Here is a 24775-nt window from a genome sequence, read left to right as displayed (position 1 = left end):
AATGTAGTGTACCATTCTCGATGTGCAGTTAACTCTTCGGACAATGTACAGTTCAATGCATAACACATTTTTGGATACTTAAAATGACTAAATGTGATTGTAGATACAACATACCAAAACAAGTGACATATGCAAATCAAAAATTCCTTTAAAATACCTGCCAGCCAATTTGATATCTTGTTATACAGTCAAATGCAAAGATAATCATAATAATTTTAAGTGTGGTTTGGTCTCCAAATATATAATATATGGTCACTCATTTATTTATTTAATTTTTATATTTAATTTTTATATTTAATTTTTTATTTCAATGTATTTATAGGCACATGCCCCAGTGTAGGGTAAATAAGTAAGTAAATAAATAAATAAATGCATGAATGAATGAATGGATGGATGGATGAACATTCATTTAGATTTTTGATGACAGCATGCTCCGCTACAATAAAAGTTAAGATTTCACAGTCTTAACCTTTTGTTTAACAAAATGTTTAAACAGAATGAATGAATGAATGAATGAATCAGGTACACTAATATGCAAATATAAATCCATTGTTTTGGTCAACAGTTATTGCAAATAAACAGTTAAATTAAATAAAACGCTGGTTTTTCACATTTAGGTTTTTCTTTGTTGTTTGTTATGGTCCACTACTAAACCTAATTGTCAATGGGCCCTAAGGAGATCAAATGAAAACGTATGAATGAAACTAAACAAATTCGTGCGAATTAGCCACTGATTTGCCCTGATAGCATGTTGATCCCATGCACAAAGTGATTTAGACATAATATGCAATACTTATAACCTATTGTTGTGACTAAACCACCCAAATATTCCTCACGTTTGTGTGTGTTTGGGTCTGTTTGTATATGCACACTCAGACACATTTATGTCGGTACGTGTTTGAGTGTTTTATGGATTTCATTTTGAATCAATTTTGGCGAGCAGGCTGAGCTAGACATCTTGATACTGGGCAGCAACTCACAAGGAGAAAGACTGTCACCAGTCTCTTCTCCTAATTGATTGGAGGTTAAAAATAGCTCTGGCTAGCCATCATGAGACTGATTTACAGCCTTCATTTACAAGGCTAACACACTCTCAGGGGCTTCTTCGTGCACTCTGCATGATGTTTCCAAACCCTTAGTTATCCATAGCCGTGGAAGTCCTGCAGTATACTCCCTCTTGCATTTATCAGTAACAGTAACAGACTCAAAGTCATAACATTTGTTGATTGCATGCATTACAGCAAGGTGCTTGAACATGAGAGAAATGTGTCTGTATGTGACCTTACTTGGTTCTTTTATGGCAGGCATTTTACCTTATGGTTCTCCTATTAACATCTGGAATCAGTTGAAAACATACTGTAGTAGAATAAATGCATACAGGTCAAGATTTGTTTACTCTTCTGGCTAGCCATCATGAGACTGATTTACAGCCTTCATTTACAAGGCTAACACACTCTCAGGGGCTTCTTCGTGCACTCTGCATGATGTTTCCAAACCCTTAGTTATCCATAGCCGTGGAAGTCCTGCAGTATACTCCCTCTTGCATTTATCAGTAACAGTAACAGACTCAAAGTCATAACATTTGTTGATTGCATGCATTACAGCAAGGTGCTTGAACATGAGAGAAATGTGTCTGTATGTGTCAGATTTCACTCAGGACTGTGTCATTTGAGGGCTGACTTAGCTGGAGGAACAGAACAGGACTGATATTCACTGGATGCAATGTGACCTGTCACACTGGATTCAGCTTCAAACAAGACGACCACACAAAGGGTTCAAATGCAAATCTGATGGCCTCATTTAAGATTCCTGTTTTCACATAATACTTTATATATTTTTTATTTGTCTTTAATATATGAAGCTGATATTTATATTTTTTATTAATTTAATTAATATTTTTAATTTAATTTTAATATTATATTTTTGAAAGAAGTCACTTATGCTGAGGCTGAACTTATTTGATGAAAAAAGAGTAAACACAGCAATATTATGAAATATTATTTATATTATAATTATTTATAATATAATTTAAAATAATTCCTTATTACTATCAGTGAAAGCAGTTGTGCTGCTTAATACTTTTGCGGAAACCGTGATACTTTTTTTTTCCCCCCGGGATTCTTGTAATAGAAAGTTAAAAAGAACTGCATTTATTTGAAATATAATTTTTTGTAAAATTGTAAATATATTTACTGTCAATTTTGATCAATATGCTTCCATCCTTAATGAAAGAATTAATTTCATTTAAAAAAAATGCAGACTTTTGTTTAATGTTGTATGAAATCATGGCAATTTCTGAAAGATGCTCATATGATGTCATTATAATAAAATGTATTGTATTTATTGTATCTATTTATTTATTTTACTGTTATATTGGTTTGTATTATATTGCTAGAATCAGTGAAAATTTACAAGATATTGATTTAAATAGAGTTCATGTAACATAAAAGCGATGAAGAACGAGATTAACACATGGAGTATATTCATGCTTTGTCTTTAATCACTTCATAGAAAAGTAGCTTCAGATTTTATTGAACACAATATACAATATTATTACCATACATTGTGTGAAACATTGAATATTCACCTGCAACAATGTGGGATAACCAGACGATAAAAACTCATCCCTCATGCAGATAGCACTAATTCTGTTGAATCCTTTTGGACGCAAATCGGACCAAAAGATCTCAAACATAGATTAACAAAGTTATACTGACAATTTGAATTTCAAAACTGCTAACAAGGTCAGAAAAATAGTTCACATTAGCACAAATAATTACATAAGATCACATTTTCGTAATTATATCAATTTCACATTGTTGTTCAGAGATTGTGACGTTACTGACCAATTCCTCTCCTGCAAATGAGCATTTACAGGCCACTTCTGAGCCGTTTTTAGCAATCTCCATTCAAAATGTTGTATATATTTGAGGGCCACATTCTGTGGAGAATCTCGTGAGATACTGATTTATCGATGTTACACCAAACAGTGATACACAAAGCTTCTAATATCTGACAGATGTCTACAGTATGCATTTATGTCTTATCTACAGACTCTCCCCGTTACCAATGGGTCGCGTGTCTCATAGGCTACTGTTCTGGGCAGTTGAAAATTGTGCAATATATTCATACATAGTATATATAATATATATTTATTTATATTAAAACATAAACAATATTACTAAATAAAACAGACTCAGTCCAAGAGCCCACTACACAAGAAACACCACCAGTTTTAGGTAATGCAAGTGCATATAAATTAATCCATTTACAAAGAAACATTATTTCTTATGTACAGTTAACGGTAATAAATACACTGTTATAAACAGTAGAGGACCAATCTGAGCGCATATAAACAAAGTGAATGGAAGGAGTTGTGAAAAGCGTGGGCTGGTGATCAAGCGACCTGACGGACGCTTGCACACACAAACACAGTAATGTGTAGACACACACACATACATATATATATATATGTGTGTGTGTGTGTGTGTGTGTGCGCGCACAAACGTACATTTGCATGCTACTTTGGCCATTAACTGTTTCCACTGTTGAGACTTTGAGTGTAAGGTAGTTAAAGTACCTCAAAGTATGAACTACACACAAACTTAAACGTTAACGGTGACTAAATGTGTGAGACGACAATGCTAATGTCAATAGATTAATTATAAAACTGCCATGTTAAAAACTGACGAGGGAAATTGTTGAAGTACTAGAGCAAATGTAAGTGAGAGGTTTCAAATCTTAGTTTTTTTTTTTATCATATCATGGTGTTCTGAGGGATGGGGAAGGAAATCAGTTTACGTCAATGTTTTTATCTGTCTTAAAAGTGAGCCAATCATGAGAAAAGATAACATATTTTATTTAGAAGACAAGTGAGGAAATGTTCTGTATCAAAGTGTGTAAAAAAAGCTACAAAAGCTAGTTTAGACTGCTTTTACTCTGTGTGTCTGAGGTATGATGTGAAGAATGAAAAACGACTGCTGTAAGGAAGACAATTATGATGAGTCGAAAGCAAATGGATCCAAATAAACAGAGTTTGTGCTCATATTTAAAAAGTCCGACACAAATGTAGCTATAATAAACAGAATGTGCCTCTGTCATCATTTCTTAGTTTTCTGATCGTTTGTCAGAAGTTTGGATTATTAAGTTATATTGCCAAACAAAGGAAGACACTAAATTCTCTCTCCAGCGTAGATATAAAACAATTCTGCATGTTCGGTCTGGTTTGCTTTAGAAAACGAAAACATTTCAGCGTACAGTTATACTAAAACGTGTTAAATAAATAAAAGCCTATTAAAAAGACAATAGTAAAAAGGCACACAGTCTTTAGACAAATGGTACAGAAAAGTAAACAGTTTCTCTCTTTACAAATACTTGTTCTTCAGTAGTTCGCGTTTGACCTCATCACACACCCATAGCTTTACAAAAAGTTTGTGTTGGTACAAAAAAAAGAGAAATCCTCTCAGTAGTGTCTACTCCTCACCACCAGGTAAACAAACAAACAAACTGTCCACGTTGGCCCCAATCCTTCATGTTTATCAAAGTCGCCTGCCAATTGTTCAGGTCCAAAATGTCTGCAGCATTTATTTCCTGAGAGCTCCTACCAAACTGTCTCCAAACGTAAGTGCAAGGAGGGCAAGACATCCTCCTCCCACGAGGGCCTAAAAAAGCACCCCATGTGGGCTTTTTCAAAAGCATCAACTGCAGGATTGCTCCTCTCGCAAGGGAAAAAACAGCTACCGCCTATTAAGAGACGCCGAGTCCTATGTGTCGACAGGTGAGGCGTCTTCGGTAACTATCTGGATGTGTGTAGTGGATTCCATTTCTTCCCCTCTGTCGTCTTCTTCTTCCACATCTTCTTCCTCGTCACCCTGGCTCTGTTCGTCTTTTTCCGTGCCTTCTGAGTCCTCTTCCTCTAGCGTGAGCTCAAACTGGAACTTGTCAGGCCCTGAACCCCCGCCGTTGCCTTCTTTGTCGGGCTGGTAGAAGGGTGGGGAAGGGCTCTGGGGGATCATGCTCTGGTACCAGTTCCGATTATCCTCCAGCGTGTCCAGGATATCCTGGGCATCCGGATGCACCAAGTCGGCCCAGGTTTCCCAAAGCGGGTGGACGATGTAGTCAATGAAACCCACCTGAAGAGAAAAAATGCGTTAGATGTTGTACTTCAAATATGGTACTTCATGAGACGGTTGCATCTAAGACAGTAACTAACCTGTGATTTCTCTACTGAGGCAGTGTGTTTGTCACACATGGGGCTGATCTCCATGCCACGCTCCCTCTCTCTGTCACCCTGGTGAAAGAACTCATCCATGATGCGGTCGGTCCACTGCCGGTACAACTCTAGAGACTTGGTGGGATTGCTCAGATCGGCGCAGTGAACCATGTTCCTCAAGACCTGAAGTAACGTCACAATTTTAGACAACTGCAGTTCATCGCGTTCCTCTAATTTATCTGAATCATCTCAGCTGGAGATCATGCAATCATTGGATTTTCCAACGGGAAGGAGAACAGAAAGATTTGTACCTGTATCCTGTCTATGTAGTTATCCAGGAGTAAAACTCCTGAGCTTGTCACTTTCTTCGTCTCTACCATGGTCTTCAGATCGGCCAGTAAGCTCATGTGCTTAGACATGTCTGTGGCAAGTACCTATTAACAGGAAACAATATGTGTTAGCATATAAATCATTGCAATGTAACTGAAAGCAGATGGCCTAAAAGGAAGGAAGAAAGGAAGGAAGTGAAGAACCTCACCATGTTGATGACCATCCTTCGGAGTGACTGCCTCTGTTTCTTAGTGAGGTTCTGGAAGATGTCGCAATTGTCCTCTTGGAGAAGTTTAAAGCCCACAGCTAAGTGGTGGTTCTCCAAAACCGACTCATCGTTATACATGAGCGCTAACTCAGAGTCTGGAAGAAATTAGCAAACACGCAATTAATTTAAGTGTCTCCATAAACATTATACTGATAGTAGAGTGGGAATTGAGAACACTCACTTGTATTGATGAGGAACTGGTTTGAAACACCAGGATGGTCCACATCATGAATAGCTGCTGCAAAAATGGCTGCCAAGATCTCAAGATCTGTGAAGACAGCCTGTTAAGGACAAATTGAAAAAAATTGTGAGATATATGAAATCCTTTGAGGGAAAACTCTGAAAATTGCACCTGAAGAAAAGCGTTCTTACATCTAGAGCAGGTGTGGACAGCAGAATGTGAGTTGACTGGGCCACATCAGCAGCGTGAAGGCTGTTATGATAGGCCACATCTTGGTGGTAATGATCCTCAAGGGTCATCATGTATGTCACAAAAGTATCTGCCGGGATCTTAAATGTCTTAAGCAAGTCTCGTTCCTGTTACAGAGAGAAGCAATATTATTACATTCTTGAACCTTATGATGTTTTTGTTGCAAAATGTTGAAGGTCAAAATCAAAAGAAAGGCTGGAGGAAGAACTGACCTGGAAGATGGCGTACATAATGCAAGTGAGAGGCCGGTTGTTAGAATACTCTGAAACTGTAAAGATGTTCAGGCCCCATTTGTTCAGGTCTTCTAATTCCTGGAAAGAGAAGACACAAGGGAATGAGATCAACAGAAATTTTCAGTTGAACACACCTAAAAGCACTAAAGTATTAGTCAATCTTCTACCTACTTTTGACAGTAAATCCTCTTTGTCGGTTTTGACGCCGAAGCGAGCAATGCCGAAGTTGAGGCTGGGCCCGTGGGATACTTTCTTCACACCACTGATCTGAGTCATCAGCTGCTGCTTTTTCTTCTTCTCGCGGGCTTTAAGTGTAGGCGAGGGGATCTCCACGTCATTCTGCTTGTCTGTGAGGAACAGCAAAAACCAAATGATTAGAATGATTTTGGTCTCTTTCCTGGTGGTTACTAACCTTACACTCAAATTTCCATAGGCAATGTGAAAAACGCACGTTTGTTAACCACGAAACCGAGATGGTCCTCAAATCTTTCTATACAGATCATGCATAACTGTGTCAGTTGTTGGCAGATAACATTCCAGATTACTCAATCTCTTTATTGCAGTTTTCACAATGACGAAACGCATACATGCCCGCACAAAAACTCATTGTTGGGAAACCGGTGGCCATGTATCATGTAAAGCGGTACTGAACTGCAGTGGAAACGCAAACCGAGCCGTGCCGTGCCGTACTGAGCCGTACCGAGCCGAGTCGTACCACGCAGTGGAAAAGCGCCATTAGTGACGTAAGCAGACGCCTTTGGCCCAGGTGCAGCGCCACAGCTGAATAGCTCACATCTGCACTCAGCGCGTGTGCTTCTCAGGATTCGTTGCCCTCGAATGGCAGAACAGACACCCAATTCAACTTTGCCACTGAGCTATTCAAGTGGGGCTTGCCCCTCCTGTCCTCCTCCTCCAGTTCCACTCTCCATTTTCACTGTGACAGACCTGTCAACAAACTGCAGGGGAGCCCGTGTCTGCTTCATATGGCATCTCCAAAGGTCAACCCTCAGGAGATATCAATTGATAAAAAATGGCGGCAGAGGAAGGGCGTATCTCTGGGGCAAAAATGCCATAAACCTTCATGTTAGGGATTTCCTCATGTGGAAATGCTAATCCAAATTCTCCCAAGGAGCCACAGGCCATGAGTGGACTGAATTCTTATTTTCAGTTTCTCAATTACTGCAGATAACGTTGTTCTCTCTTGCCGTAAAGCTCTGGCACGTCGCTGAAAGACTGCGATAACACCTGGTAATAGCCGCTGGCTTGATGGGGAGTGAGAGGAGGTGAAATATGAGGGTTGGTTAATTCATTACAGTCATTATCCTCTTCACTCATATGTCTCTGTTAAACATGAACCCGTGCCGTAATCAGCACCGCAGTCATTCAGATGGGCTTATATCCTGAGTAAAGAAATGCGAGGCACCCTATTACGATGACGGAACGGAAAGGGACAAGGATGAGGGAGTACTCTATCTGTTTTTCGCTCCTTCTCTTACGGTAAAGATGCCTGATCAAGAGAAAATGCCTCCTAACAGATCCCACAGAGCATTCGCAGTGCTCATTATAGTTTTGCTTGTTTTCTCACAAACATCCATCAGAGCTCTTTTTTCTTTTCGCCTCTCCGCCTCGTTCCTTGCAGGATACTTTGTGTCACATGTCACTTCATGTCTCCTTCTTATATAAAAAAAGCAAACAACCAAAGGCAAGCCACATGTACAGACTGAGTGCACAGATCCAAGATTTCAGAAAAAGAAAGAAAAAAAAGGAAAGAGACATTATGTCCGGGTCAGATTTAATCTCATCTCTGCTAAACTCACGCGTTTTGATGCAGACAGCGAAATCGCAGTGGCATAAAGACAGCAGGCACACGTGACAGCACACAGCTAACATTTAATCCCAGGAAAATTGAACCACTTTTAGTCCCAAATAATCCGAACACAAAGTTGTACACCATCAGAATGGACACCAATATTTTTTGCAGATTTTGACATCAAATTTTCAAATTTACACTGCAAAAACATTTTTAAATCTATATTATCATGCAAAAAAATTTTTTTTTTACCATAATGGATTTGGATGGATAAAAATAATATAATTAAATTATAATAACTTCTAATGTATTATGTTCTATAAAATTTAATACAAATTTGCTGAAAGTAAATGTAATTGTTATTTTTTGTTTTCAAAAATGTTTACAAATTTTATTAGTAAACGAGACCTAAATACCGATTAAAAAATGATTTTTTTTGCAGTGAAACGGGGCCTCACACTGCGGCAAGGTACATGAGTGTTTGTGTGTTTAGATGGGGCATGCGATGGCGTCTGGATGAGAACACAGGAGCTGGATGAGTCACAGGTTCTCTTGCCTGGATGTTCCGTGCTGGGGGGTTCCACCGTCAGCATTGCTTTACAGCAGGATCCCATCCCCAGCCGTCTCTCCCTCCCTCCCCTAACTCTGCTCTCTCCTTTCCACCCTCCCCTTCCTCTTTTCCAACTGCTGCATTGGGGATCTCTCTCCTCATGCAGAAACGAAAGTCTGATGCCATCTCACGGCATTCCACAAACAAAATGAACCTTTGTACTGCATGTCTTATCTTTTAACGTACAATACTTTCACAACTAATGGATTTATTTATTTTTTTCGTTTCCATAGCTTTTCGATATACAGCATCAGTGAGTCTAAACCGCAGTTCAGCTCTGGAAATGACGCAGCCCAAATTCAATCCACAATGGCGCATACTGTATATAGCCAATGTTTAGCGATGACTGCGGGTGTTTTAGCGTAAGAGTGAATTTGTGTGTGATTACCTAGGAAGGTGTTGGAGATGAACTCCGACACCTGATTGCCAGATCTGCTCATCTCAGAGAGGTGCGTCAGCTCCCTGTTCAACATTCTCTTGAACTGGAAAAGATAAATAGGGAGAATCATTAGTCAAAAACCCCAAACCACCTCCTTTATACAGACATGCATTTACATAAAATACCGCAATGTGTTATGGTGTACAAAATGTTAAATATGACCAAATAAATATTATAATAAGTATAAATTATATAAAAATCGTATTTAATATCTTAACATCTAATAACTTATCTCTAAATATCCTAATATCTAATATATATAAATCTCCTTTTTAAAATATTCATGCATTTATTTTAATGCATTAATTTCTAGTGTTTTTAGATAAATCTGTAATACCTCATACCAAGCATAAAAAAATGCAAATTCATAAAGAATGAGAGAGAAGTGCAGTACAAGAGACAAGGTAAACACTGGTTGAGATTTCATTTGTAAACTGCAATTTTCAAACTGTTGCCAAGTTTAAAGTTATTTTTTCTTTAGCATTTTTTTCACATATAATGTATGAATATATGTTCCCAAAGCAACAATGTGGTTCCAAAAAGACGCAATGTTGGCAAGAAATAAATAAACAAATGCATATATAATTAAATAAGTCATAAACGGCAGCCATATCCTGCGCCACATCTCTGATTTTTGAGCTTCATTAGAACAAAAAGATAAATCACAAAAACAACCCATATAACTGTGCTTTTGACATCCAAATCAACATCTTAGTCAAGATACAAAAGATTAATTTGAAAAGAACAGCTCAAAATAGAGCTCGGACCTAGACATTCCAGCACAAGGATGCCACACAGCGAGACTTGCTGTAGGTTTTCCTCCTCAGTGTCTCTCTAGACCACCAACAAACACCGAACCAAAACCAACCTCCATTAGCAGACCAAAATACAGCTTAGTAGCCGCCATACACACCTTAATGTAACCCCAGGATACAGAGAGAAGGTAATTGGCCTCAGGCATTTTGGATCGTATTTAAGCTCCCGAAATCCACAACAGCGCACTCCTATACCACAAAGGAAAAGAGCCAGAGAGAGGCAGACGAAAGGGATTCTTCTGGTTGGGAAAAACGAAAAATCCCCTCTTCTCTCCTCTCCTACTCTGCTTGGTATGGATTAGTTGCCAAAAAACAGACGCAAGCCATCTTCATGGCAGCTCTCAGCCGAATCGCTCTGCTGTTGACTGTCCATGGCTGCAGATACGAGCGGGGGCCGACAGAGGATGGGAACACCCGTCCTGGACTGGAGGGTGATCCAGAGAGCGACGGCCGGAGCTGGAAGCGAAGCGGAGGGTCTGGAAGTGCCAATGAATTATGGAGGAGATGAAGGAACATTGGAGCAGAGGGAGGGAGGGATGAGGAAAAAAAACACTGGGATGCTCATCTGGCTGGAGGGGGGTCTTCCTCTGCTGGATTAGTGCCGCTCCGCTGCTGCAGTACGCTCCTGCTCTCTCATCATCTCGCTCTGTCTTTCTCTCTCTCCTTCTGCCTCACCCCCTCCCTCCCGCGTCTCTCCCCTGGTCTCGAGTCTGTCAGCCCCAGCAACACGCTCCACAGGCACATATGATCTGACATAAAGATGGCAGAGGAGGGGGGAGCCCCTGCTTTGTTATGCGGGGAAAGCGCGAGAAGAAAAAGACACGTAAAGAAGGACAGAGTTTAAGGACGCCCTTGGCTTTTTGGGCCCTTGGCTAATCGAGTACAACTTGTAAGAGCGAAGATGGGAGCTTTAGATGAGTCTGGGTTCTTTCAGGCTCGGTCAGCCTTCTTTATTGCATTCCCATAATACATGAGGCTTCATATGGAGTTCTGTGCTATTTTTACCATAGAGTATGGTGGGAGAGGAGACTTGGATAATTGCCTCTCTTTGTCATTTTTCGGTGACATCAACACCCCCCCCCAGGACTCTCTCTCCCTCTCCGTCTACATCCGAACACCAATTACACCAACATCCCAACGCCATGGCAACAGCGTCATGTGACATGGGCTACCGCTGAGGCTTCCCTCCCTCCCTAGCCTCCAAAGATGGCTGCCCAGGAATCACGAGGACACCACTGCGTCTCAATAACATCTGCCAAATCAACCCCCAATTCATCAGAACAGGGAGGAGGTAAAGGGCCAAAATCGATGAGCCGTCCTTGATAAAGCCACCTCGGGCAGAGTCCAATGACAGGGAAAACCCTTAGTGAATATGAGGAAAAAATAAGCCAATTGTTGTATAAGGATGGTGTTTGGATGATTTTGCGGGTCAACCTATTGGTTTCCTAAATGGACAATCTTAAAAGTACCCAAAACCACTAAAACCAGCAGACCAGACCAGGCTGTCCTCATCATCTTCACCTATGATGGATAAAATGGTGCATTTCTTAACCAAAAAAACAATAGATGCGTAATTACACAAAGGATTTACACTGAAACAATTTACACTCAGGAGCTGCTTGTACATTTCATAAATAATTACAAAGGAACAGCGAGTAATATTCAATTAAATATGAAATCTTGAAGTAGAAAGACATAGTATTTTCTTGTCAAATATATTTGCCTGTTTTCGTCTCTTAATGCAGAGAAGTTGGTCTCAGATTTGAGGAGCTAAAAGGATTCATGCAATGATTTTGGATTCTCCGAACTGTGAAATGTGTGTGCGTGTCTGTGTTTGTGCGCCTTCATGAGAAAAAGAGAGTGGGAGGGAGAAAGGGAAAGAGGGGGGAAAGAGAAAGATGGAAAATAGCGGAGAATCTCTGCATTATGCTGCAGTGGGGGTTCCTCAGCAATGCGTGAGACGTCTAGTCAGAGCTGTAAACAACTCTGACATATCAAAGACGCGCTGCCTTCCGCGGCTCATCCATATCAGTAAATCCATGTGAGTGTCTCTCTCTCTAAGCTCTGTGAGAAACATGGCTGTAGGGGGGTGGATGTGCGCTGACTTCTGCTCTGAAAAGAGTAAAGGGTGAATGGAGGGAATTTAATTCTGACAGACCTTCATTCTGTAGAAAAAGAACCCTTCAAACACTTGATTAAAGATAACCGATTCTATCAGCTAACAGTTTAATGCATTTAGAGGCAAAAACTAATTTATTTAGGAAATTATATCTGGGTAGTTGACACATAATGAACATCAAGATTTACAGTTAAAATTGATATGAATGTATATTCACCTGTCCTACAACCATTTTCCTTTTTTCGCCTTTTCGACATCACTAATCCTACAAGGTCATAATTTTAATGCAAATATTCTCTCCACATTTCCTTCAGTATCTCAGTTAACGTTACCTCATAAAAGCTACATTGTAATTAAAAATAAGCAAATTGGTTTTTAAAATAGTTTTATATGGAGCATACAGTAGCTTGTGACACCAACAGACACGTCAACTTCCCAAATGTATTTCATGTCAACTACCCATTGGCAGAAAATATGCATATCATAATAATTTCTATATACCTAGATGCAAGTTTTCATTTTTGCATTTCTTTAGAATAGGATAATCAGCAATTGGATGCTATTTTATTTTCTCCACTAGTGGGCGGTATAAACCCACATATATTAAGTGAGATAGATTTGTGCGGTCACCTCACACTGTTCGCCAGCGGCCTGTTCAATCAATTTGTACTGTCATCATGACCTTGTCTAATGTATCAACGTGTTTGATGTAGGACAGACAAGTCAATCAATCAATCATCAAAATACATTTAACTTTTCAGCTGTCCATTGTCAATCGTGATCTGTGTTCTTATTTCCACCCCTCTCTGTATTCAAACTTGTATGTAAATGTCACACTACACTAATGTTTTATTTTTTTAATTAGGCTACATCTCACAACAGTAAATGTCTTGTGTACATCATCTAGTGGGAAACCCCCCATTTGTTTCTTGGTCAGATATTGTGGGAGTTTTGTTGCACTGAATGATGTCACTTGAGAAGCACATAATTGCAAATTCGGCAAATTCTCAACAGCCATTGATTTATGATGATCGCTGGAAGAAGACTTTGAAAGACTGTGACGCACATTGAGATGACAAACGAGTTCTCTGGTATATTAGAACAGTAACATCAATAATGACATAACAGCTTCTGAAGAAATCAGCAACGCTTTGTGTGCCAAACCAACAAAACCTGAGAAAACAAGCCCAACGTTTCACTTCCTCTAATCTAATGGACTAAGTAAAATAACAAGTAGTTACTAAATTACAGACTAAAACATTTTAAGCTGCTTTAGTCTCAATTATATCCACAATGAGGAGGCAATCTAAATCCATTAAGATTAGAAAGGAACTTCAACTGTTTAAAATTGACAAAGACTGTTTCTGTGATTATCAGAAAACAAAAATAAAAACACTCAAACTGAACATTTATACAACTATTTTAACAACAATTATTTCCATGCAAGCTTATACTGGTGATCTCAGTCTACAACCAACTAAATATGCAGGAACTTCAGAAACTAACACTAGTTTGACTTGAGACCATCAACTCAATATTACATGGCTCTGACTGGCTTATATTATAGATGTGTGACTATACAACTCATTCTTCTAAAGTTATAACTTATAATTCAATTCACACACACACACACACACACACACACACACACAAGTTTATTTGTATAGTGCTTTTCACGATGCAAATCGTTGCAAAGCAGCTAGAAAATTAAACACACACACACACACAAGTTTATTTGTATAGTGCTTTTCACGATGCAAATCGTTGCAAAGCAGCTTTACAGAAAATTAAAGTTTCTTCATTAAATGTAGGCTAGTAATAGCTTATCAGTGGTGACCATCTCAAGTTGATGTCCATATGACAGAAATGTACGGTAAAAATCAGTTAGTAATAGTTAATGTTATGTAATCAAACAGACGGTGAACACTAACAGCAATGATTATATGTTGCGATCAAACTTATAGCAAAATTTGGTAGTTTTGTATGTTGTCTGAGGGTTGGCATCATCTGAGGTGTTGTGAGGGGTTATAACCACACTGTTTTATCCACATTGTCTTAATTGTAACTTTTCAACACAAGAAAGCACTGCGCAAAAAAAAAACCTTTCCAAGAATCCACTTTTCATCTATAAAGCACACTTATGATGAGAATTCAGAAATAATAAGTTCAAAAAGATACTTTATCACTTGTCATCTATAAAGCACACTTATCATGAGAATTCAGAAATAAAAAGTTCAAAAAGATACTTTAGACAACAGTTATGTCCTTGAAAAGTCCACCAAGTAACATCCAACAAAAATGAACAGCCCACTAACAACTTACAAAAGTTTAAAACAGAGGCTCACCTTTTTCCAGCAGTTAACTGTTCCAATCTTTCTCTGATCTTTCCTCTCAAAGCAGCAAGCTCCCATTTTAAGTGAGTTAAGTTTTCTAAGTCCTGCTTGCTGTGAATCTGTGTCACTCTGGCTGTCTTGAGTCTTAAGTTTCGACGTTTGACAGACGCAATAGCGTTACCGACTAATTTTAAACTGAGCGCCGACTATCCTTCAGTGTGTGAGTGTGTCACTGTATACACACTCCCCCTCTCACCGTGGGACCGCCTCCTTCTGACACACACACACACACACACACACACACACACACACATACACATACACTGGAACTCTAACCCCATTGCAACATAGTTTATAGGGTAAATAGTGTGGTCTGCAATCAGATCAAGCATACATATGTGATCTCTTAAAAGTCATCAGAGCAAACATATACTGCCACGCACATGCAGATATAGGAAGTCCTCACTTACAAATAACAAAAATGGTAGTTTTCAAATTTAGAAAGTTTATAAGCTGCATCCAAAGGAAATGGAAACTTTTAAGTATCCTGCTTTTTAGATCGTTCTCGTGAGGACTTTATTAATTTCACGTGTCCCCTCTATTGATAAGAATGAGTTATTATAATAATTCAAATATTAATATATTACATGAATTTTATTTTTATTTCTCCATTGGAATTTCATGAGAAACATCTGAGAAAAAAACAGCCATGAAAGAGTAACAATGAAACTATAAAATGTATACAAATATGTAAAAAAATACATAAATGGTATACTATATAATAAAGAAATCTTTGCCATTTGATGCAATTTGACTTAACTTTTTCAAAATAGTGTGAAAAGGAAATGTTCATGTTTTATAAACCATGTTTTCTCTAATAACTTTTCAATTCAGTGACTACATTTGGGGATTCATGGCCGTGGTAGTATCTATTTAAACAACTTTGTCGATTTACTGTAACAAAAAGAGCGAGTCTGTAGTTCTGTTATCTTGACCGGAATATCCAGTTGACTGAAACAGAATATACATATTACATGTTGGCAGAGAAATCCTGGAGCTGATACTGTATAGATTTTACATGCACACACAACTTAAGTATAATGCACATCAGACGACACAGGCGTTCAAAAGGGCAGCAAAAGGTCAGACGTCCTGGTATTCTCTGTACAAGTCTGATGGCTATCTTTATGTGTTATTTCCACAAACTCGTACAAAAGCTCCCAGGATATGAGCATGTCTTGAGTCAATCATGACACAGTCACAGGTTTTGTAAATGTCCCATTTTCTTGCATATGTATTGTATTGTTTATTCATGAATATTATTGTTGGCCTGCATGCACTGAAAAAAAAAAATATTTTCATCATTTTCCAGTAAAATTATATATACACCCTTAGACTGATAATTTTACTTTAGATGCAAAAAAATAATAATTTTTAAAAATAATAAAAACATAATAAATAAATAAATGCAAATTCTCAAAAAAAATTTTTTTTTAATCTTAATAAAAAGCATTATCATGCATATTTCCATGAAAAGTAAAATGATTAGATACTTTTACTGGAAAACACGGCAAAACTCATGATTATGAAAATTATTAAAAGTGAGAATTCTGGGTCATCCCAAAATACGTCCCTTTCCTGCACATGTATCTGTCTGATTGAGCCTCTGAGTGTGTATGTGGGAGTTAGTGTGTATTCATCCCTATTGTCTGCAGTAAAAGTCCCTGTGCTGCAGTGTATGCCTGTTTGACGTCAGCAGAAGAAGAAACAAACAGGGAGTGCGGCCTTGCCCTGCCATACAGAACTCACTCCCATTGTAGTCTGGACCTGTCTAGAGCTTAGGAAGGAGACAGGAAACCTGAGTCACAGCTGCAGGACACACACACACACACTGTGGAGCTATGCAGTGAATCACATGAGATGACACTGACAGCGATGTGAAAACAACACATAGTATTTAAAAGTACAAAAAAGGATGATAAACAATACAAGTTCAAATATATATATATATATATATATATATGAGTCTGCAACACTGACAGAGTTTGCTTGTCAGCAGACGTTTCATAAGGAAATAGGCTATTTGTGTTTCAAATTCAGTTATATTGTATATCATATTGCTTTGATTATGCAATAAAGTGCTGTACGTGTATTCAAGTCTAGAAAAAAAGAATTAGAAAAAACAGATCTCCTAATAAAAAGTTAACATTTAACTTTATAAACCTCATTGTTAATATAAATTGGCCAACAAGCTGTCAATCAAATCAATTTCAGAGCACACCGCATTTCCAAAGCAACATAAAGAGGTGTGGAAAAACGTGCTGGAAAAGAGACATGCTAAAACCTGCTCAATACGCTAGGAAGACTTGCTAACACATTTATACAGACAATGTGTGAGACTGTTATGATAGTAAAGTGATGTGGCATCTCTAAGGAAGCCTTATACTTCAAATACCTTGGAAAACGCACCACAACTAAATCATAATAAAGCTTAGAATTTCAAATCTATTTTGCATATTCAAACAGATTCCATCTGAAATGGAGGCAAACTTATCGTGTTGACTGCTAGAAAACAGCAGAATGAATTTTTAATGCAAGCTAACTGACACAAGGACCGACTCTCAATAGCCCCATTCACAAAGCGGCCGTTGAGAGAAGCATTACGAACAAAAACAGACTCTAAACTATCAGGAAACGTTCTTGAGCAAGCTGTACTGTGCAAGCATCCTCTGAGAGTTTTTACAACTTCCAGAGGAGCTCTTAAAAGTGATGTGCTGCATCTTCTCACCTTGGTGGAGGCCATGTCGCTGACGGAGCGGTACGTCTGGATGGTTTCCAGCTGATCCAGACACCAGTCCAGCTCCTCCATGGTCTCCACGGCCAGCTTCTGGTAGGACTCGTCTGGACAGAAACACACAGAAACGGGGGCACCGTGAAAATCCTGTTGCACGGCCACTCGAGCACAGCCCGCCAGACGCTCCTTCATCCTGGGCTTGCACACACACACACATACGCACACACACTCCCAGACTGTATGAGAGAGTGAGAGTGGGATCTTCTGAGCGCTAACTGTGAGAGATTTCCTCCCCTGCTCGCGCCCTCTCATTGGCCCGGTCCTTGTGGCTAGATGATACTGCCTCTTTGGCTTCGTGCCCCTTCCTCTCACCCCCTCCTGGCTCTCTTGGTGTCGCTCACTCATGTCTGAGAGTTGGCTGCACTGGGGTTTTACAGCCTCTTGGCTCTGTTTTTCCTCATTTCACTGCCCCATTTGGCATCTCTCTCTTTCTCTCTCTCTCTCGTCCCTTCCCCTTTTTTATCATTTCTGGCTCTTGTATAGGCTCTGATGTCAATAGAGAGGAGACAAAGGGGGGTACTCTGCAAAGCTCGCTGTATAAACTTGTACGTAAACACACACACACACACACACACATACTTTCTTGTTGTGAAAAACACTTTATCTTGCAAAAATGCATTAAATTAAAACTGCATGCACATTTTAAGACACAGATATTCACTGTATATTCACAGTGATTTCACTGGCAATATAAAATTAAGCTACATCTTGATGATTTAATTTATTTGTATATTTTATTTAGGAGATCATTAGGTTTCCTAAAGGCGATTTTCTGGAAGAAATTTTATTAGCATCTTTATTTCAAGCTTTAGTAAATTTGATTTCTGTGAATCAGATTCATTTGCATAACTAAAAAAAATGCTCATTGTACTTTTGCCCTGCATGGCATTTTTGTATTTTGCATGTATTTAAAAATTTTCATAAAACTTACGCTACCGTTTATAAGTCTGGGGTCAGTAGAATTTTATTTTGAAGAAATTAATATTTTTATTCAGCAAGCATTCAATTGATCAAAACTGACATACAACTTTTACAAAACTATTACTAAACTATAACTATTCATCAAAGAAATACTAAAAAAGTATAAATAAATAAAATAAAAGTAAAAAATAAGCTGCATAGCTGTTTTCAACATTGATAATAATAAATGTTACTTGAAATGTCACTTGCTGAAAATTCAGCTTTGTCATCATAAGAATTAATTACATTTTAAAATATATCAAAATAGAGCTATTACATTTTATTAATATTTCACAATAATACTGTTTTACTGCATTTCTGTTCAAGTAAATGCAGATTTGGTCAACTTCTTTCTAAAACTATAAAACTTTTGAATGCTAGTGTATTTGGGAAATATTGCTGTTTGTTGTTATACTGGTGCATATATATATATATATATATAAAATAATAATAATGAAATGTTTTTTTGAAAAAAAAGAAGAAAAAAGAAATATTCTACTTTGTATTCATTTTTTTCCATTTTTAATTAGATTTTTACAATATTTAGGTTTTTATATTAAACATTCTAAATCTATTTCAAAAAAATATATTTTAAATATAATGAGATATATTAAAAAAGCTGAAAAGGCTATACTGTTCAACCGAAAAAACAACAAAAGAAACAAAAGCAACAAAAAGCACATTTACATACATACAAATGACACACCATCACGTTTTATCATGCGCTTGAATTAATGTCAAGATGTACGTAAATGGGTCTGCATCATTCCTTGCACGCCACAGAAATGTATGAAGCATAGACGTGAGCTGTGTGTGTGGGTCTTGTTGAAGCATAGATGTGTTTACAGAAACGGGGGAGTTTGGTGAATCGGTGCCCTGTGGCTTTGGGACACAGACGAGCCCTTGTGCATGTCTGACTTTGCTGTGGTGGGTCTCCTAGTTGCAGAACAACACAGCAGCAGAACTTTAGCAGGGCTCTGTCGAATGACGGCACTTCTCTTTAATCTCCACACGTTCAAAGCCACACAAGCATATTTGCTCTCCGAACACCAGGAGAAAAAGCTCTTTGGTGTGGGTAATTCTTTTTTTCTCTTTTTTTAAGCGTATGGAGAGGTACCTGTAGACTACAACACCAAGGCAATGTCGAAAAGCTGGAAAGTGGATTTTCTGAACAAGATTTACATTCTCACAAAACTGGACCAAACCAGATTTATACCTAAACGAGTGGAGCTAAGCATAACCACATTTTTATATTTCTGAAGAAAATGTGAATAGCGCCTGCCCATGAAAAACTGCCATAATGCTAGGGTGCGCGTGTGGGTGCCAGAGCACTGGTATGCGGTGTTCTGTGTGGTTTGTAGTGCGTTGGTATCCGGTTGCTAGGGTGTTCTGGGTGGTCGCTAGGTGGTTGCTTACTGACCCAAGTCAAGAGACCACCTTCAAGTCTCTAACATTCCCGTCTCTAGATAAGACTCAGGTCCCAATGTTAAATCCAGATTTAGCTTTTGAGAATATTTACATGAAATACTTGAATTAGTACATTAGTACACAAACGGACGGACGGACAGACGGATGGACGGATGGATGGATGGATGGATGGACATACGGACGGACGGATGGACGGACAGACAGACAGACAGACAGACAGACAGACAGACAGACAGATAGATAGATAGATAGATAGATGACGGATGGATAGATAGATAGATAGATAGTAACAATTAAGGTTTAGTTAACTTCATTTGTTATTGCAAAGTATAGTTATGGTATATCGTTTAAGTGTTCTTGAAATTTTATTCACATTTCTTCCTCCTTTCATTTCTATCCATACACCGCTCTGTAAAGGTGATATGCATACACGTCTTGGGTCTGAAATCTGTCATTATGAGGCAAAGCATGTTTGACAGGACCAGTGAGGTGTCTGACCACATGTGCGTAAGAAGGGTTTTTCCCTCTCTCTTCCTTCGAGACGTGCACAACACAGACAGACGCACAAGCGCCGACGGCCCTAGCAGATTCGGAAAAAGGAGGCAACGGTCCAGGAAAGATGCGGACATATGGGCCATGCTGCAGTTGCCCACATACCATGAGGTCATCCAATTACAGACAAAAGGGGGCAGATTTCAGCTAATAAGCTGCCATTACACATGCATAAACAAACAAAACTAATGGATAAATGAAATAATGTGCATTAACCATGCAGTTACATTTACCAAAAATACGAATATGTATTCAGCCGGTCAAGTGATCTCAACATGACAGTCACCATGACACATCTTATGTAGATTTAAATTGCATTTCTAGGCCTAGATTTGACTGCAGTCAAAAATTATTATATTATATTATATTATATTATATTATATATGTAAATGAGCATAATTTTAAAATATTTGTAAATTAATTTCCTATGTGTACGTTTTTTTTGTTTTGTTTTCTTCAGTTATACAACTTTTAATGATCGTTTCTCGGCACAACTATTTGTGTGTGAACTTGACTTGCATCACTTAAGGACAAGTGTAGGTGTGGTGTTATAAGAAAAAGTATCAGCGTACCGAGAGGTTGGGTTTTGCGGCCACAAACTGTGTTTGCATATGTGTCATTTGAGGTTACTGCAGATCACAAATATCAAATCATGTCTTCTGGTCATTTGAGGGTGTTAATGTCATCATGGCTGTGCGCTGTGCGTATGTGTGTGAGCTGTCGGATGTGGTGTGTGTGGTAACAGCTGTGTGTCTGTCTTCCTGATGCGCACTGAGAATTAGTTGAGAGCATGTGCTTACATGTGTCATTTTTCCTTTCTCACTCTTTCTCTCATTCCTTCATCTATGCCCTTCCTGAATTCATGCGTGTCTCAATGCTTAGTCAAGCAGTGGAAGGATAAACTATAGCATTTCCAATAAAGAGGAAGCATGACGACTGACGTCAGCTCAAATCTCAATGGACCTACTAAGAAAACACTTCCTCTGGTTCTGATTGTAAGAAGAGAGGGAGAAAGAAAAGAAAGAAAGAGTTGGGGAAATTCTGGAAAAGCTTGTTTGTAGCCAAAGGACATTGTGAAACAACGTAACAGATGGGTTTCTGATGGCTTGTTGAATTTAAGGGAAATAAACAAGCTCATTAAAATTACATCAATTATATACAATTCAGATTTCTTTTTTTCTTCTTTTTTTTTTATATATATAAACAAATATATAGCTATTTGGGATTGGAGACTCTCTATCAGAAGATTGACTCTTTACCAAAAGTAAATATATTAAGTCAGTACATTAATAATTTCTAATAATTTCTCATTTCTAATAATTATTTACCTTTATAAAATATGTATTGGTAATTTAAAATAGGGAAATTCCTGAGAAAGAAAGAGAGAGAGAGAGAGAGAGAGAGAGAGAGAGTTTCATTAGTATTTCATTTTGCTTTCTAAAGACTAGTCAGAAATGATCAGTAATGATGTTATGACAATAATGTAATAACGAGTAATTATGATTATTTTACTGACAACCATATTTTAACAGAAAAAAAAAAAAACATACTTCTAAATAAAATAAAATGAAATAAAAAATAATAAAATAAGCGTTCCTATCCTGCATACTTTTTAACTATAATTTGTCTAGTATTTTTCTGTGGAGCTTCTCCCATCTTGCTCACTGGTAAAATTCTCTGTAAAGCTGTTTTGGAACAATATTTATTGTCATATGTGCTATAAAAATAAATAGGAACTCAATCGAAATTACTTCTCTTTGGGTTTGTGCATATTTTACTTTAAAAATCTGTCAAGTCCTTGAGACCATAATGAGTCTTATTTGCCATTGTACTGTAGGTTTTAGAGAGATGCTCAAGAGCGCCCCCTTTGTGTCCACTGTGCACCCACACTGGCGTGGACCTCACAGTGAAATATTGCCCAACAGACCATGCAGCAATGTGTAGGATTGTGAGGGCTGATAGTGCCAGTCATTTCTGACATAAGTTCTTTAACCTCCAAGGAATCATTCAGACAACTCAATATACAGCAAATACAGTAGCTTCATTAGCTTAAGCATGACTAAGAAGAATTGGAGGATCTTGATTTTTTTCAAAGTGAATGTGAAAGACAATTTTGTAATTGAAACCGTACACAAAGATGATACTGTGCTCATTTATGGTGCAATAACCTCTCTCAACAGATGTTACACACTTTTAGATGCAACAGTGGAGCATCACAGAACTATGCAGGACATTCCCTGAGTTCATTTTATGGTGGTTTCGTCTCAACATAGCAATTTTCTGAGAAGCATCAAACTGGTTCAAATAAAATGTTTTCCATTAGGAGGCAGAAGCCACTGTTTTGGCTCTGTGGACTTCAACAACAGACACATTGAATAAACGAAGAGTGCTGGAAAAGACCGCAGTGAGACGACCCGACCACATGAATGGGAGTCCTCCGCAGAAGTTGAAACGGGTGCATGATGAATTGGGCATGTTAGACCACACAAAACATGAGACTTTGAAGCCATATTTTTAAAAGAGAAAATGGCAAAGGACAGCCAATGAGCAATAAGCGGGGCTGAGCGTTTTTCAATTCAATTGATGAAACATTCTCTTTTTTTCCAGTTTGTGATACAAACTTCCATGTGTGGGTGTGAGACAGAGACCAGGCCAAATCCACCCAAATTAAAAGGCCTGTCTTTTGAAAAACAGCCCCCTCAGTTCTTCTCTCTCCATCACAGAGCTGTCTGTCAGCCTCTCTAAAACTATTCTAGACATATTCCACACTCATTTACAAGGGTATGCTTCAGAATCAAGAACCAAAACTGGGTAAAATAACTGCCAAGACTGAAATTATAGGATACGACATGGCACACAAAGAACCAAGCAACAGTGGTATCCCGCCTAGTCTTGATCCAAACCCTTCTCCTCATTCTTCACCCATTTGTTCAGTTATAGTCAAAATCACCCCTTCATCGCAACACACATCTGGCATCTCCAAGCTAAAAAAACTCACATTTGCCCAATAAGGCAATGAAAAGCATAGCAGGACTTAAAGAGCAGGTCATATGGTATTTTAAAGTGTCCTAATATTGTGTTGGAGTCCCCTACAACAGGTTTAAATGCATCTAAGGTCAGAAAACATTGTAATTTTAATATTAGAGTCATTTGCCAATGATTTCTAAATGATTCGTTCCAAGTAAGTTCAGCGCAAACCCCTCCCTTCCATAAGCCTACTCTGCTCTGATTGGTCAGCTGGCCAAGCCTGTTGTGATTGGCACAGAGAGGAGTCCTTGAGCAAGTTAGCGAGCGCTACCATTGACAAAGCACCTTTACATAAAACAATAATATAGTGCTCCAATCCGTTCTTATAATAATGACGTAAAATACAAAAACACTTATGCAAGCGAATCGTGCCCACAGCTAAAGTTTAGCTGCTAAACTGTCTACACTTAAAATAATAATGGTGGATACGTTAGCCGAGTGCTAACGTGACTAACTGATAAAACAATACAGTTTGTAAACCAAAATATGTCTACTGTAAGTTTTCCTGAATTTTGAGCATGAATCACTATTGAATCCTTGTTACAAACTAAAAAGATTTATGCACCAAAACAAGACAACATAGGATACAAGAGAGTGTGATGTTAACGTCCTTGTAGAATCTGCTGTATAAAAATTTGACATGATAAAGCTAAAAAAAAAAAAAAAATCTGACATTATCATTCAAAAGTTTAGGATTACTATGAATTTTTTTTATTTTTAAGAAATGTATATTTTTGCTCTTTAATAATACTTGGCCACATGTCACGTCACTTTCACTTTCAAGACAGTAATATCATGCTTTACCTGGAAACCTAAAGCTGCACTACATCACATATTAGCACAAAAACTTGATATTTTGAGCACTCAATTGAAAATGTACACATAACGTGTCAATCGTACTTACAGGTTGTGGTTTGGGGAGCTTGTTAGTCCAAATTAAGAAGATTAGAAGCCAACGACGATAAAAGCCAAGATTAGAGAAGTAGTCCTCGGTAAAATGACAAGCACACAACAAAAGGTTCAGATTGTATTTCTGTGGTATCCTTGAACACAGCGTCTTCTCAACATGATGTAAACACACTAACTAGCGGAAGTGTTTGTGGGCAGGTCAGACTCTGTTCGTATTTCGCGGGCAGGCTGGGATTATGCAAATGTCCTATGCAGTGACGTATACAGGCAAAAGATTCGAAAATATGACGACTCGTTAAGGCAATTCAGAATCAACTCTCTCTTTTGAGAGACAATATCTTTATTTATCATGCAACTTAACAACTAACAACTTTGCAGATTGTTTTCATTTAAGGATAGCTACGTTATAAACTGCAAAAGAGATATTAAAAAAAAAACCATATGAC

General features: G+C 38.2%; 1 protein-coding gene across 3 annotated transcripts in view; it reads right to left on the bottom strand.

Annotated features, from left to right (window-relative positions):
* Positions 1 to 4128: 4128 nt before the first annotated feature.
* Positions 4129 to 24775, bottom strand: part of pde4ba (phosphodiesterase 4B, cAMP-specific a) — a 159413-nt gene continuing 138766 nt past the window's right edge. For all 3 annotated transcript variants that reach the window (XM_016513605.1, XM_016513606.1, XM_016513608.1), the window contains 10 exons: positions 17388 to 17500; positions 9282 to 9375; positions 6645 to 6820; positions 6453 to 6551; positions 6183 to 6347; positions 5992 to 6091; positions 5751 to 5905; positions 5524 to 5646; positions 5213 to 5395; positions 4129 to 5132 (listed from right to left, as the gene is read on the bottom strand). In XM_016513605.1, coding sequence (XP_016369091.1) covers positions 4764 to 5132; positions 5213 to 5395; positions 5524 to 5646; positions 5751 to 5905; positions 5992 to 6091; positions 6183 to 6347; positions 6453 to 6551; positions 6645 to 6820; positions 9282 to 9375; positions 17388 to 17500 — 1577 coding nt within the window. In that variant the 3' untranslated portion in view covers positions 4129 to 4763. The remainder of the gene's footprint in view (positions 5133 to 5212; positions 5396 to 5523; positions 5647 to 5750; positions 5906 to 5991; positions 6092 to 6182; positions 6348 to 6452; positions 6552 to 6644; positions 6821 to 9281; positions 9376 to 17387; positions 17501 to 24775) is intronic.

The sequence above is a fragment of the Sinocyclocheilus rhinocerous genome, unplaced genomic scaffold, assembly GCF_001515625.1.
Source record: "Sinocyclocheilus rhinocerous isolate Xijiao unplaced genomic scaffold, SAMN03320098_v1.1 scaffold55, whole genome shotgun sequence".
Lineage (NCBI taxonomy): Eukaryota > Metazoa > Chordata > Actinopteri > Cypriniformes > Cyprinidae > Sinocyclocheilus > Sinocyclocheilus rhinocerous.
This window is presented reverse-complemented; position numbering and strand designations above follow the sequence as displayed.